At 36.5% G+C, this 15,103-nt stretch overlaps 1 protein-coding gene across 11 annotated transcripts in view; it reads right to left on the bottom strand.

Annotated features, from left to right (window-relative positions):
- The window catches only part of CDC42BPA (CDC42 binding protein kinase alpha), a 345,992-nt gene that overhangs the window by 43,242 nt on the left and 287,647 nt on the right, over window positions 1-15,103 (bottom strand). For 5 of the 11 annotated variants that reach the window (XM_049868072.1, XM_049868062.1, XM_049868070.1 and 2 more), the window contains 2 exons: window positions 12,539-12,643; window positions 8,694-8,777 (listed from right to left, as the gene is read on the bottom strand). In XM_049868072.1, the coding sequence (XP_049724029.1) occupies window positions 8,694-8,777; window positions 12,539-12,643 (189 nt within the window). The remainder of the gene's footprint in view (window positions 1-8,693; window positions 8,778-12,538; window positions 12,644-15,103) is intronic. The other 6 variants (XM_049868068.1, XM_049868067.1, XM_049868066.1 and 3 more) reach the window with 2 other exon arrangements.

Here is a 15,103-nt window from a genome sequence, read left to right on the forward strand (position 1 = left end):
CTGGAAAGACAGACATTATTCCCTTATATAGATGAAACTCAGGGAGATTAAGTAAGTTACTCAAGGATATACAATTAATGGCAGAGTTGAAATTCCGGCCCACATCTGTCTGATTCTGCAATTCCGACTCATAGCGACCTCTCAAAGTAATAAAAAAATACGCCCCTAAAAAGAGCCGAGGACTACACAGGACACAAGTCAAGACTCGTGCCTCCATGTCTGTAATAAATATACAAGTATCTAACTTGTTATCACTGTATACAATTTTGCTCAACCTTTCTCCTGTATGCTTATTTTAGTTTTAATCTTGGCTCTTTGAGAAATTTAATATTGAGTAAATTTTCTAGTGCTGACTTTTTCAGTTGTTCAAAATACATTAGTGAAAAGATGCAAAGTTAGTTCACTGATTAGTTCTAGAGGCTTTGCTTTAAATAAAAAAATTAACTGTTCAAAGTAAGTAACTTCATTCTTTTTTTTCATCTTAAGTGTGACAAAATACATCCGAGACAACAGCAATAAAACAACTGTGGCTGTGACTAGTTTAATAGTAATTCTTCAAAACACCCAAGGAACTGCTTAAAAAGTATATTATTATACACTCTATTTCAGAGACCTACTCAGGAAGTCACAATTCTGGGTATGCAAGAGAAGGGAAAAAACCCACAAAATCCAGAGTGCTTCGGCAGAGCATGACTCTCAGTCAACCAGTTATCCAGGCGGTAGGTGATGGTTGAACTGTGGGAGGAGGGGGGCGTGGTTTACAGTGAAAGATGAAGCGTCTATGGATCATGATTCTGCCGGCAGCAATCTAAGCAGTGCACAGAGGGATTTTGGTTTTGCTTGTTTTTGGTGGGGAAGGAGGAACAGGTAGTAACAGAAAGATATAAAAACTCAATCCTAGGATCTACTTTCCTTGGCTCCTGATCTTTCACAGATTCCTATTCCCTGCCTCCTGGTTAACACTTGATTTCTAACACTTGCTTCCCAAAAGGGTAGGTGGAGAAGGAGAAACTTTTTTTTTTTTTTTAAATCTGGGAAAAGGGGTATTAAGCCAAAATGAAGAGTTTTAGATGATGTGGTAATTTGGGATTAACTGATAATTAACTATATCTCAAAATTCAAAGAGGTGGATTAGAAAGAGGGGTTCTTTTCCATCCCAATTTCTTCTGTGCTGTAGACTTCAAGCTACTTAATGGAGAAGGTAAAATGTTTTTAGTAGAAGATGTGAAAGCAAAGTAGAACTACTACTCTTAGTGAAAGCTTAAAAATTAACTGTGGGTAATTAAAATTTTACAACTAATAAATGGCAGGCAAAGGAGTTTCTATCCCACATAAACCCTTCTTTTTAATATTTTTATATTTTTTCTTTCCTTTTTAAGAATTTTTTGAGATAAATGTAGATTTACTCTTTCATTTAAAAAAAAATAAAGTAAATTTTATATTTTGGGAGGAACATCAGGTGGACAAAGTTAATACTCAGTCCTTAATATTATCATCATAGCTTGCTGGAAGCCCCAGTCTTGCTTTATTTTGCCTTATTGTTTATTCCATTCATCCCTGATAAGCCACTCCCAATCCTTCCTCCTGACATTTGATACCCAGTTTAATACACTTTATAAAAGATCCATATGGTCAAATGCTTGACTGCTAACCAAAAGGCTGGGTGTTCAAGTCCACCCAGCGGCACGCTGGAAGGAAGGCCCGATGATCTACTTCTGAAAAATCAGCCATCGAAAGCCCTGTGGAGCACAGTTCTACTCTGACACACATGCAGTCACCAGGAATCAGGGTCAACTTGATAGCAACTGGCTTGGTTTTTGTTTTTGGATATGGATATATTCTTATAAATTAGTTGCTGTGTTTCTAATTTATATAAGTAATATTCTGCTATACATCAGCCACACCTTACATATCCTTCCCCCATTTCCAACTCCCTGCTATAAAATGCTGCAACAAACACCTTCCTGCATATTGTCTTATGGATCTATACCGAAGTTTTTCTGAAGGAAGGAGACTGTGGGTCACATGGTATATACCTACTCCACATAGCCGGGCTGCTCTCCAGAACAGCTGTACCTGCTTATACTTCCATTAGCTGTGTGTGAAACAGCCTGTTTCTCTACATCCTTGATGTTACCTTACTTACTTTTTGCCAATCCAGTGAGCATAAAGTGATAATAACATAAAAAAATTATAGGATTAATTTTTATTTTCTGCAATCACTAATGAGGTTGCACATTTCTTCATATGTTTATTGGCTACTAGGGTTTACTCTTCTGGGAATTATTTATTCATATTACTTAGAAACTTCTCCACTGGATTTCCAGCTTCTTGTTTTTTTCTTTATATGGAATTGCAGGAGTTTCTTACGTTAACCCCTTGCTGGTGTTTGTTGTTGGCTGCCCTTGAGTCAGCACCCAACTCATGGTGAGCCCACGCCCAAGGGGATTGGACCACTGTGACCCACAGGGTTTGCACTGGCTGATTTTCGGAAGTAGATTGCCAGGCCTTTCTTCCTAGACTGGCTTAGTCTTAAAGCTTTGCTGAAACCTGTTTAGCATCAGAGCAACACGCAAGCCTCCACTGACAAGTGGTGGCTGTGGTTAAGGTGCATTGGCCAGGGATCGAACCTGGGTCTTCCACACGGAAGGTGAGATTTCTAAGACGGAACCACCACCGTCTTCCTTGTTGGTGTTGGACATTGCAAATATCTTCTATTAGTCTGCCATCACCTACTGACAATGCTTTCACTCAAAAGACAGCCTTAATTTTATGTTTTTAATTTGAGATCTTATTTTAAAAGTTCATTCCCCTTTCAAAGGTCACACAGAAGTTCTCCTACATTTTCTCCTATGTACACATAGCCACCACTTGTTTGTCAGTTTGTCATACTGTGGTGGCTTGTGTGTTGCTATGTTATTTGGAGCTATGCCACTGGTATTTCAAATGCCAGCGGGGTCACCCACAGTGGACAGGTTTCAGTGGAGCTTCTAGACTAAGACAGACTAGGAAGAAGGACCTAGTGATCCACTTCTGAAAAAAATGCCAGAGGAAACCTTATGAATAGCAGTAGAATACTGTCTGATATAGTGCCGGAAGATGAACCCTTCAGGTTTATGGCATGCAAAATATGATTGGGGAAGAGCTGCTTCCTCAAAGTAGAGTTGACCTTAATGATGTGGATGAAGTGAAGCTTTCAGGAACTCCATTTGCTGTTGTGGCACAACTTAAATAAGAAGAAACAGCTGCAAACATCCACTAATAATCAGAAATTGGAATATATGAGGCATGAATCAAGGAAAACTGGAGTCATCAAAAATGAAATGGAACACATGAAGGTCAATACTCTAGGCATACTGAGTTGAAATTGACTGGTATTAGCCACTGTGAATCAGACAATCATAGGGTCTACTATGCTAGGAATGACATAGTGAAGAGGAATGGCATCGCATTCATTGTCAAAAGGAACATTTCAAGATGTATCCTCAAGTACAGCACTTGTACTGTGATAGGATAAGATAATATCCATACACTTACAAGAACGACAGGTTAATACCACTATTATTCAGATTTACGTACCAACCACTAATGTTAAAGATGAAGAAACTGAAGATTTTTACCAACTTCTGCAGTCTGAAATTGATCAAATATGCAATGAAGATGCATTGATAATTACTGGTGATTGGAACATCAAAGTTCCAAGGAAAAAAAGAAGGATCAGTATTAGAAAATATGGTCTTGGTGATAGAAATGACACTGGAGGTTGCATGACAGAATTTTCCAAGACCAATGACTTATTCATTGCAAATACCTTTTTCAATAATATAAATGGCAACTATAAATGTAGATCTCACTGGACGGAATACACAGGAATCAAATCAACTACATATATGGAAAGTCACGACGGAGAAGCTCAGTATCATAAGTCAGGACAAGGCCAAGGGCTGACTGCAGAACAGACCATCAACTGCTCATATGAAAGTTCAAATTAAAACTGAAGAAAATTAAACCAAGTCCACAAGAGCCAAAGCATGACCTTGAGTGTATCTCACCTGAATTTAGAGACCACCTCAAGAATAGATTTGACACATTGAACACTAATGACCAAAGACCAGATGAGTTGTGGAATGATAGCAAGGACACCGTACATGAAGAAAACAAAAGGTCATTAGAAAGAAAGAAAAGACCAAAATGAATGTCAGAAGAAACTCTGAAACTTACTCTTGAATGTACAGTAGACAAAGTGAAAAGAAGAAATGATGAAGTAAAAAGAGATGAATGGAAGATTCCAAACAGTGGCTCGAGAGGACAAAGTACTATAATGAATTGCGCAAAGACCTGGAGTTAGAAAACAAAACGGAAGAACGTGCTCAGTATTTCTCAAGCTGAAAAAAACCAAAGAAAAATTCAAGCCTTGAGTTGCAATACTGAAGGATTCTATGGACAAAAAATTGAATGATGCCAGAAACATCAAACGAAGATGGAAGGAATACAGAGTTGCTATACCAAAAAGAATTGGTCAACATTCAACCATTTCAGGAGGTAGCATATGATTGAGAACCAATGGTATCGAAGGAAAAAGTCCAAGTGGCACTGAAGGCATTGGTGAAAAACAAGGCTCCAGGATTTAAAGAATACTAATTGAGATGTTTCAACAAATGGATGCAATGATGGAAGCACTCACTCGTCCATGCCAAGAAATTTGGAAGACAGCTACCTGGCCAACCAACCGTACATCAGGGTTGTATCCTTTTACCATGCTTTGATCCAGAAGGGCATTTCGTTTTGTTAGGTTTGAGAATTCATGACTCCTGCACTGTCAGGTCTTCCTGTAGTCACATTTCCCTTGCACTCACTTGTGTCATAGAGACTGCAAAGTCCTCTCTGAGTTTCTGCTGCTGTTCTCAGAACTTTCCAGCAGTACCTAATGGTGATTTGATACTTTTCTGGCTCTCACGGTTATCACAAGTCATTTTATTTTACCTCCGCTTTTTCTTTAACAATTTTTAATACCACGCAGGTCCTTGTAGCTTTTGGTGGTCTGTTTCTATTGATTTATATTTTGGGGTTTACAGGAAAATCTTTTCATCTATTATTGTTTAGGTCTTACCTGGTGATCTTTTAGTTTTGCTTTCCTAGATCCTCTGACTGTTTCTACAGGAAGAGTCAGTGAGATTCAAAAACTATGCTAAGACTGCTACCAAATTCCCAAAATCCTCTATTCACTGGATTCTAAAGATACACTGACCAGAATATTTAATTAAAAATGTTTTTAGATTGCTTTCAAAAAGGTGGTATTGATTCAAACGTCCACCTATAATGTTAGAGTATCCTACTGATGATTTAAAAAAAAACCAAAAACCATTGCCATTGAGTTGATTCCAACTCACAGCAACCCTGTAAGAGAGAGTAGAACTGCCCACAGGGTTTCCAAGAAGTGGCTGGTGTATTTGAACTGCTGGACCTTTTGGTTAGTAGCCAAGTTCTTAACTACTGCACTACCAGGGCTCTCTACTGATGATAGGATATATATATCATGAATGTACAGGTATATCTCATAATTAGTTTAACTTGCTTTTCCTCTACTTCTATACTAAGTTTAAGCATCTCTACAGTTTGTTGGCCATTTTGATTTGTTCATATGCTTATTCTTAGCTTTTGACCAGTTAACTGTTAATATTGTTTATTCCTTTGCAGATACAATATTCCTGCAGATACTAATCCTCCATTCTCTGCTTTGCATTTTCTCCCTACTATATACTGTTTGTCTGAGGGGTGTGTATTAAAATTTATCTCTAATCTGCTTCTCTCCCTAGTTCTTTCAGTTCTTGCTTTATATGGTTTAAGTCTTTATTGTTAGGTCCATGTACATTCATGACCATTATATCTTCTTTATCTACTATTCCATTTAGTAGTATACAATGTCTTCTTTTATGTCTGTTGAGGTTTTACACCTTATATTCCATTTGTATTATATTATCTGTGATCTCAACTTTTTTTTATTTTCTACCTTTCCATACACCTTTGCTTTAAGCCATGCTGTGTCCATCTGCTTCTCTTGGTATGCTCATTCTGAGGAAACCCAGCTGCCATGTAAGGCCATTGAGGCTGTCATGCTGGAGAGACTACGAGTAGATGCTGACAGTCAGTACTAACTTCCTGCCATGGAAGTAAGCTGTCTTGGATGTCCAATCCAGCTGAATGAACCTTCAGATAACTGTAGGCTCAGCTGATATCTGACTTCAACTTCATGGGAAACCCCTAGTGAGAACTTCCCATAATCATAACCCATAAAATAGTGAGCATTACAAAAAGGTTGTTCTAAGCCACTAAGATTACCAGGTCACCATATTTTCCTTTGTTCTCCTTCTCCCTTGCCTGCCTTCCATTTAACGGACAGGATTTCCATCTACAGGTTTGAAAGTTATACTTTTCGGTTTGTTCCCTTCAACTTATTAAGAACCATATTTATGAGTCCCTTATCAATATTAAACATATTTATATGATACTACATGCCAGACACCATTCTAAGTTCTTTACAAACATTAAAGTTGTTTAAAATTTAAAACAACACAATAAGGCACTATCCTTATTTCATACATATACATAGTGCTTTAGGTGAAAGTTTACAGAGCAAATTAGCTTTTCATTCAACAATTTATACACAAACTGTTTTTTTGACATTGGTCACAATCCCTGTGATGTGTTAATACTCTCCCCTTCTCCACCCCTGGTTCCTGATTCCATTTGTTCCGTTGTTCTGTCCCCTCCTGCTGTCTTAGCTTTGCTTTTGGGCAGGTGTTGCCCATTTGGTCTCATTTACATGACTGAGCTAGAAGCACGTTCCTCACGTATGTTGTTGTATAGACCTCCGTAATTTTTGGTTGAAGGTTGAACTCCGGGAAACCATCCTTATTTTTTGATGAGAAAATGAAAGCAAAGAAAGGTAAGTAGCTTGTCAAGCTCACACAGCTAGTATATGATGGGGCTAGGATTCCAATTCAAGAAGTACGGCTGGGAATTCACTGTGTTCACAACCAGTCTATGCTGTCTCTGCACTTTCTCCCCAAACAAGACAAGTACCTTAGCATGCTCACCTCACCTTAGCCTTACACCCATCCACATTGTGTCTATAGTTAGATTAGTTCTAGACTGCGCTGAATATACATTTTCTCTTTCTTTGATTTTTGAGGAGCGGGATCCTTGCTTTTTTAGACCACAGTAAAAAAAAAAAAAATTTTTTTTTTTTACAGTAAAGTCCCCTAAAATACCAACTCATCCTTATTTCCCACATTTTTCATAAATCCTCTTGGATTTATATCTTTTCTCAATGGAGTACTTCTTCCAAGACAGGATTTTCAAAGAAGACCTTGTATAATAAACCTTCTAGGTTCTTGTATACCTGAGGGTATTTTTAACTTGCCCTCATATTTCAGTAATATTTGGATTAAAATATTTAGATTCAAGTTCTTTTTCTTCAACACTTTGAACACATTTCTCAATTGTGTTCCCAGGCTGCTATTGAGCAGCCTAATGTCAATTTAATTTCTGTTCTTTTACACAGATGATCTGCTCTTTGAAACTTTTAGAATTTTCTCTTGATCTGATATTCTTAAATTTTACTATAATGTGTCTAGATGTACGTTTTTTCTTATTTAGTCTGTTTACCATCTAATGGTGTTTTTCTATATAAATTTATCTTTAATTCTGGGAAATTTTAGGTCACTATTTCTTCAAGTATTTCCGTATCTCTGCTTTTTTCTTCCCTTCTGAAAGTCCTTCTGTAGAGATATTGATGCTATTTCTGTCTATATGTTTACTCTTATATTTCCCATCTCAACTTCCATGTCATTAGCTTGTTTTTCTGCTATATACATTCTACTATCATATACATCTATTGAGTTCTTTATTTCAGGACTTATATTTTCATGTTAAGAATTTCCAATTTATTTTTCTCTATAAATGCCTTATCCTAGTTCACATTACCAACATACCTCCTTTCTTGTCTTTTGAGGATAATCCTTATGCTTATTTTAAATTCATGTTCTGTCTGGCCTCAGAATTTTGCTTTATCTAGCACAGGTTATTTAGTTTGTTGTCTTTTTTTATAGCACTTATAATTTTTATATATTTTATTAGTCTCTCTGATGCATCAATCTCTCTTTCAATCTGTGGCTCTAAGGTTTAGGGTGAGGAGAAGGAGATAACTGCAGTTTTCTAATTTCTAGAATTTCTTTTTGGGAGCTTGAATAAGCAACTAAATCTTCATAGTCCACCATACACAATACTTCAGCCATGTCCATGTTGAATAGAATAAAAAAAGACCCCAACTGAATTTTCATTAAACATATCTCTTTCTTAGCAGTTTGTTTATTAACCTCAATCTGAGATTCTTTGACAAGTGGTCTCAACTAAATGCCTTCCTTATGATACATTCCCCAAGAACTGCTCCTTACTATAATAAATGTCAAAACATTGAATTTAAGAAGATGGAAAAACAACTTTATACATTCGTCCTACCTTTCTCTGTGGGTGATTATTTCCTTTCATATAGAATTTATTTTCTTTCCAAGTTCTTACGTTTGTAACTTTGAAGAAACAAATTATAAAAATCACAACATCTACACAACGCATAAGAAATCCATTCTCATTTTTTTTTAGGAACACACTATACTTATAACTAAGTTGAATACCTTAGGTGGAAAGCCAGTTGAACCAGGGCATCCCTTTTTCTTTAAGGTTGGTGTGTGAACTGGAAATGGAGTAGAGTCTACAGTCTGAACCCAGGGACAAAAAAAGAGATAAATGTCATGAAAAACTCCATCTATTTCAAACATCACTAGAAACAAAGCAAACAAAACAAAAACCAAACAAAACATTAAAAAGACAAGAAGTTCTAGTTCACAGAAACATATCTCACTGAAACTAAATTCTCCAGTGTTGATAATTTAAAATTTCTCTGCAGTCTCCACAGATGGAATATTCGTTCAATTAGTAAAACCTATTTCAATATGGACATAAAAAAATAATTTGGAAAAGAACATTCACAAAAGAAAACAAAAATCATAGCATGTAGCCTATAAAAATGGTATTGATTTTGAAATTGATCTCAATTTTCTATATTAATTCTAAAAAGTATCTGAAAGAGTTTTTAGCATTATTTATGATAAAAAATATTAAAAAAAACTCAACTCCTTGACTTCCATATATAGAATACACATTACATATAAGGAACATAATTTTGTGGACTTGAACATAGACGAGGACAGTTAGTGGGCTCTTTGTGCAGAAAGTAATTTCCAAAGAAGGGGGTTAGTATTATTGAATTCAGGATTTATATACAAATTTATTTACAAGCCATATGTTTGCTACATGAAATTCAGTCTTCTTTTATGGAGTGTTATTGGTAGATAGTTCTTTGAATGAAAGGAGTCAGTGATTTTACTGGATGTTATTGTGGGGAAAAAAAAGACACCACTTAATTATCAATGTGTAAAAAAACAGACACAAAGAAGACTTCCTCCCAGAATGCTAAGCAAGCTGACCAGAGGAAAAAGGTAGTTATCGTATAAAGTTACAGAATGTTCTCAAATACTGAGAGAAAAATGGATCATCCCTCTTTGCCTTTGTTGCTATACAGCCTCGGAAAGTAGAATACTTTATATAACTTACAGCCTTAAAACTGAATTATGTTGAGCTTCTCAGAGTTTTGTTTTTAATTGTAAATTTATTTTTAATTTAAATTTTATTTACTTTTCAACAGCTTGAAAAAAGTTTTGAGCTCAACTTAGAATTAACATTTAAAAATCTAGCTATGAAAGATAAGAAACACTAAAAATCTACTTAAAAATTAATAAGTTTATAGAAAAAAAATTGTCATTATAATATACATAGAAAGTCCAAGATAAATTATAAAAAAGGACCCCATCACCGTAGCAACAAAAACTTTAAGGTACCTAGGAACAATCCAACAAGCAATATGGAGTACATTCATGAAGAAAATAATGAAATTTCACTAAAGGATATAACAGAATTCTAAAGAAACAGATACACTATGTTCATAGATGGAAAGACTCAATATCATAAAGATGCCAATTCTCCTTATATAAATCTACAAATTCAATGTAATTACAGTCAAAAGTCCCATAGAGAATTTGACAAGCTGATCCTAAAAGTCTTCTGGAAAACTAGTCAAGAAGAAAATGAAGAAGAATGAGGTAGGTGGGGATGGCTCATTATACCAGGTACCAGGAATTATTTTTGGGTATAGTAATGAAGACAGTGTGGTGCTAGTGCAGAAACAGACAAAAAGAATAATGGAATAGGGAACCTCCAAACAGACCCATGTATATAAAACAGAGACAGCATTATAAATCAACGGGAAAATATATGACAGTTGATTGCTCATATAGGAAAAATAAATTAAAGCCCATTTCCCATAATACATAAAAATAAATGGGTTTTTCTAATATATAAGCATGTAAAGGTCCTAAACATGTAACAGAGCAATTTTAAAACATTTAGAAGAAAATATGGAAGAAAATCTTTATAATCTGTGCATAAAGAAGAACTGCTTTAAAAAGACATAAAAAGCAGAAGTTGTAAAGGAAAAGCTTGATAAATCTGACTACTTTAAAATTAAAACTTCTGCAAGACAAAAAGACACTGCAAACAAAATTTGAAAATAAGCCACAGACTGGAACAAGATATTTATCTGCAATGCATATAGCCAGCAAAGGATTAGTATCTAGAATATATAAAGAACACTTAGACAACAATTAGAAAAGCAATAGAACAATGGGCTAAGGACAGGGAAAAGCAAATCATCAATAGCCAATAAACATATAAAAAGATGCTCAGTATCACTAGAAATCAGAGAAATGCAAACTAAAACAAAAATGCCACTTTATACCCATCAAGTTGGCCAAAGTCAATGCCTGACAGTATCAAGGGTTGACAAGAATAGGGGGAAATGGGGAACTCTCACACAGTGCTGGTGGGAATGCAAATTGGTCCAACAACTTTGGAAAACAATTTGGCAAAATTTAAAGTTGAAAATGCACACACCATACAGTCCAGTAATTTCATTTCTACACAAACTCTGCACAAGCAGATAGATATAAGAATGTTCACTTCAGCCTTGGTTGTAAAAACAAAAAACTGGAAACAACCTAAATAGCCAACAATAAGACAATAAATAAGTTATGGTATGTTCATACAATGGAATATTATGCAGCAGTTACAATGAATGAACTAAATGGTCATATATCTATATGAATAAACCTCAAAAGCAAAATGCTGAATGAAAAAATTTGCAGAAGGATACAGATAACATTTGTGTAAATTTTAAATAAACAATAAGCATTCTACACATTGTTCATGGATACATAGGAAACAAATGTAAAACCAAGGAAGGGAGGATACACACTAACTGCAGGATATTGACATATGCCCGGGAAAGGAGGGGGGGAACGGTATAGTGGAAAGTATTCCAATAGTTTCTGTAATATTTTATTTCTTCAAGAAAAAATCTGAAAAAGGGGGGGGGGTACAATGTTCCTATCTGTAAAATCTGTGGATGGTAGTTAAAATGGGTGTTTATTATTATTATATTATTTTCTGTATGTTGGAAATATTTCACCATTAAGATAACAATCTATGAACTCAAGATAGTAAAACAATTATAACCAAAAAAGCAGAGGCTCTAATCAGCTTAGCTAGTCTAAGGAAGTCTAGAGTTTGAAAAAACAAGGCCAGAATCTCACTGTAACTCATACTTCACTTCATCTAGCTTTTGAAATTGGACTATCTTCTTCTATTGGAACAGTAGACACAATGGAGATTAAAAAATTAGAAGCCAAGGGGCTCTGTCTGAACTGTCACACTGACTGAAGAAACAGAACTGTGTCTCTGAGGCTGAATACATGGACTGAGGTACAAGACATCCTTCTGACTTGTTGAGGAGATGATCTCTGTTATGAAAACTGGCCAACTGGCTGTTTAAAACCATTGATTGACAAGAGATGTGAATACAATATTCTTTTTGTACTATTAAAAGGCACATCTTAGTTGAATGCCTATTTCTGATTACCAGTTAGAATAAGCTAGTCAGTTGCCAGCAGTGGCAATTTCATTTTTAAGATCTACTTATTATGTAACAAACCAGTTATATCATGGCTTATTAGTTTTATTAGAAGAATTAAAATATGAGAACAGCGCCTGGCACTACTATGTGCCTATAGAGTCTGTATCCAAAATTTACATAACTCTCCTCTGTTCTACACAGTTCTCTAATTAAAATAAAGACTACATTCATTGTTAAATAAAACTTTTTGTCTATTTCAGGTTGAATTTTCAGGGTAGTTTTCTACTTCTATCTACATTATCAGCTAGATGTAATAATCTTCAAGAGACTATGACTTATTACACAAATATTTGATTAGAAGAAGAGAGACAAATTCCACTTGTTTTTGCAAGGTGTGTCCCCTTTCCTGACACAAGTGAGAAGTCATGGAGCAAGACTGCTCCAGTGAGGCACCTTAACTGGTTCAGCTTCACTAGAAGTGGAAGGAGATGTGGACCTTGACTGGATGTAAAACTTGACGTTCGGATTCCGTACATTTGTGCTCTCAACGGGATCAGTCTAGGAAAATAAGTCAGGAAAAACAAAAACCCAAGAAATCACTTTTAAACAATTTGCAGCTCTTAGCAAATTTTTGTAAGGCATGATCACGATAACATTTCTTGGAAAAGGTGGAAACCAACTTTAGTTTAAATATTCGCATCAGGGATAGGTCATTATATAAAAGCATAACCACTAGCTTAACATAAACAAGGGCTAAAATAACAATAGTTAACAAAGGGCTCCTTCCCAGTCTTTACTGCTGACCTCTTACTTTTATGTCTGATCTCTAATGCATATGGTAGGCTTGTATTTCACATAGCACATTTGTATTTCACAAAATAAACTGTGTCTGTGAAATAAATGAGAGTATGTAATGAAGACATGTACTGCAGATTAGAGACGAATAATTCTGTCCACAGTAAGAATGAAATTTGGGCATCTACTAGGCATTAATTGAAAGTAAAAAAAAAAACCTAACCTATCAGCTTTATGCTTGTCATACTAAAGCAAATCTTTTTTAATTTGCAGCAGTAGAAATAATAGCATTTAAATTCAACTTCATCCTTTTAAGTCAAGTACTTTTAGAAATTAAAAATGCTTTGAATTAAAATTTAGCATACAAGATCTTATGGAGCACACTGATTAATAATCTATTCAGTTTGGCAATTTTCAAAATTACTAGGATTGAGTTTTTAAAACAAAAGGCAATGAAGGCAATCTGAGAAGGAGGTCAGGGAACTTGTTTGGACGCTGTTAGAACAATGCTTAGATCAGAAGTTATAAGTCAATAAAAAGAGCTTCAGCATTTAAAGAAATTTAAAAGTTAAATTTTACTTAAAAAGTTTTTTCTTTATTATTATGTTACTATTTTGGGGGGAAGGCATGACAGCCTGATAGATAACATACTCAACTACTCCTTAGAACTGCCACCGATGAAAGACTCAGCTATAGTGATGAAAATGTTTTGATAAAGTAGAAATTTCAGAACAATTGATTAAAATAACAATAGCTCTCATACTTCAAACTAAGTGAAAAGAACTTCTTTAAAATATTAAATAAATGATAAATGATTGTGAATAGAGATACCTGGAAAAAAGGTTTGCCAAGATATTCACTTTTCAGCCTGGTTTTCAGCCCAACAGAACTCTGGGCACATGGCTTCAAACCCTAAATGCACAAACTACTTTCTCAAGTTGAGGGTTTTTCCCATGTGTAATCACTGTAGAAGGCTGTTTGGGATTTATGGTATATATACATATGAAGAGTCAACCTCTGATTGGTGTGGAATGTTAAAACCTGGGAGGCGTGTGGGAGCTGCAGGGACTAGCTAGTGGGCTGGTAAACACTGTGGTAGCCTTCCATAGGTGTCCACCTATGGCCTGTAGCATTCCATGAGGCAGGACTTTGGGGGGACTGAAGCCTCTGCTGAGGCTTCCCCTGCTCCGCTGTGGTTTCCCCCCACCCTCTTGCAGCCTGCCAAGCCACAGCTTCTGACTGTGGTTTGGCCGGACCACACCGTGGCCCTAACCATGGTTTGAATTTGGCGCCAGAACCCTGCACACGTGGCAACCAGGATTTTGGCGCAGGCGCAGGACCTGAAGAGCTGTGTCCTCAACCTGACCCTGGACCTGATACTCACCCTAGAGCAGGGTATTTTCCAGCACACCCACAGTGCCCTAGTCCATTTGCAAAGTGAAAGGTCCCTTCCTTTGTAACGTGACTCAGCGCCTGGATCTTCAAATACCGGCATGGGAGGGCTCAGGGTTTTGGATTTTGGGCACCAATTCCTGCCCCTTGGGGACTGAGGACGTAAAAGCTCCCAGCTCCCTTGGGGTGGGGAGCTCGTGGTCTTTCAGCCATGAGGCCCCACACTGGCCCTTGTTTGCGCTAACAGTAAATTTCCACTCTGTTTCCCTTGCAGCTGGTGGTGTGGCATCCGTCTTATTTCCATCGGCTAACACGATGGGACAAGAACCTGTGTTCGGTTACAGGACTGACTGACAGCCACCAACACAGGCCTTAAACCTTTAGTTGGTGGATTCGGAGAAGAGGGGAAAAGGCGACTCTCAGCAAGGCATCTAGGGGCCTTGGAGAAGCAGCTGTTTACCAACTGCTAGGGAAGTATTTCAATGTTTAAACTGATGCGTACCAGCTGAACTTCAGCTCTGTGTGTGTGATGGGCCAATTTCATTAAACCGGTAAGTTTTATGACGTGGGAGAGTCAGGTCTGAATTCCATCTCTTAACTCCAAATTCAGCACTCTTTTCGCTGCACAGAGCCATTACTCTACAAAGTAATTTAATGATCACGGAGGCTAAGTTATATTACTTCCTTTCCTGACAGTGAGCTTTGGTCAGGAAGAGGAGAGTGAAAGAAAGAAACATGGGGGCTCTGAAGACAGATTTTACCCAGTTCAGTTATACTCAGGGACAGCCATGGAGAAAGTAATCAGTTTAAATTATTAACCTGAAATATGAC

This window comes from Elephas maximus, chromosome 24 (assembly GCF_024166365.1).
Source record: "Elephas maximus indicus isolate mEleMax1 chromosome 24, mEleMax1 primary haplotype, whole genome shotgun sequence".
Classification (NCBI taxonomy): Eukaryota; Metazoa; Chordata; class Mammalia; order Proboscidea; family Elephantidae; genus Elephas; species Elephas maximus.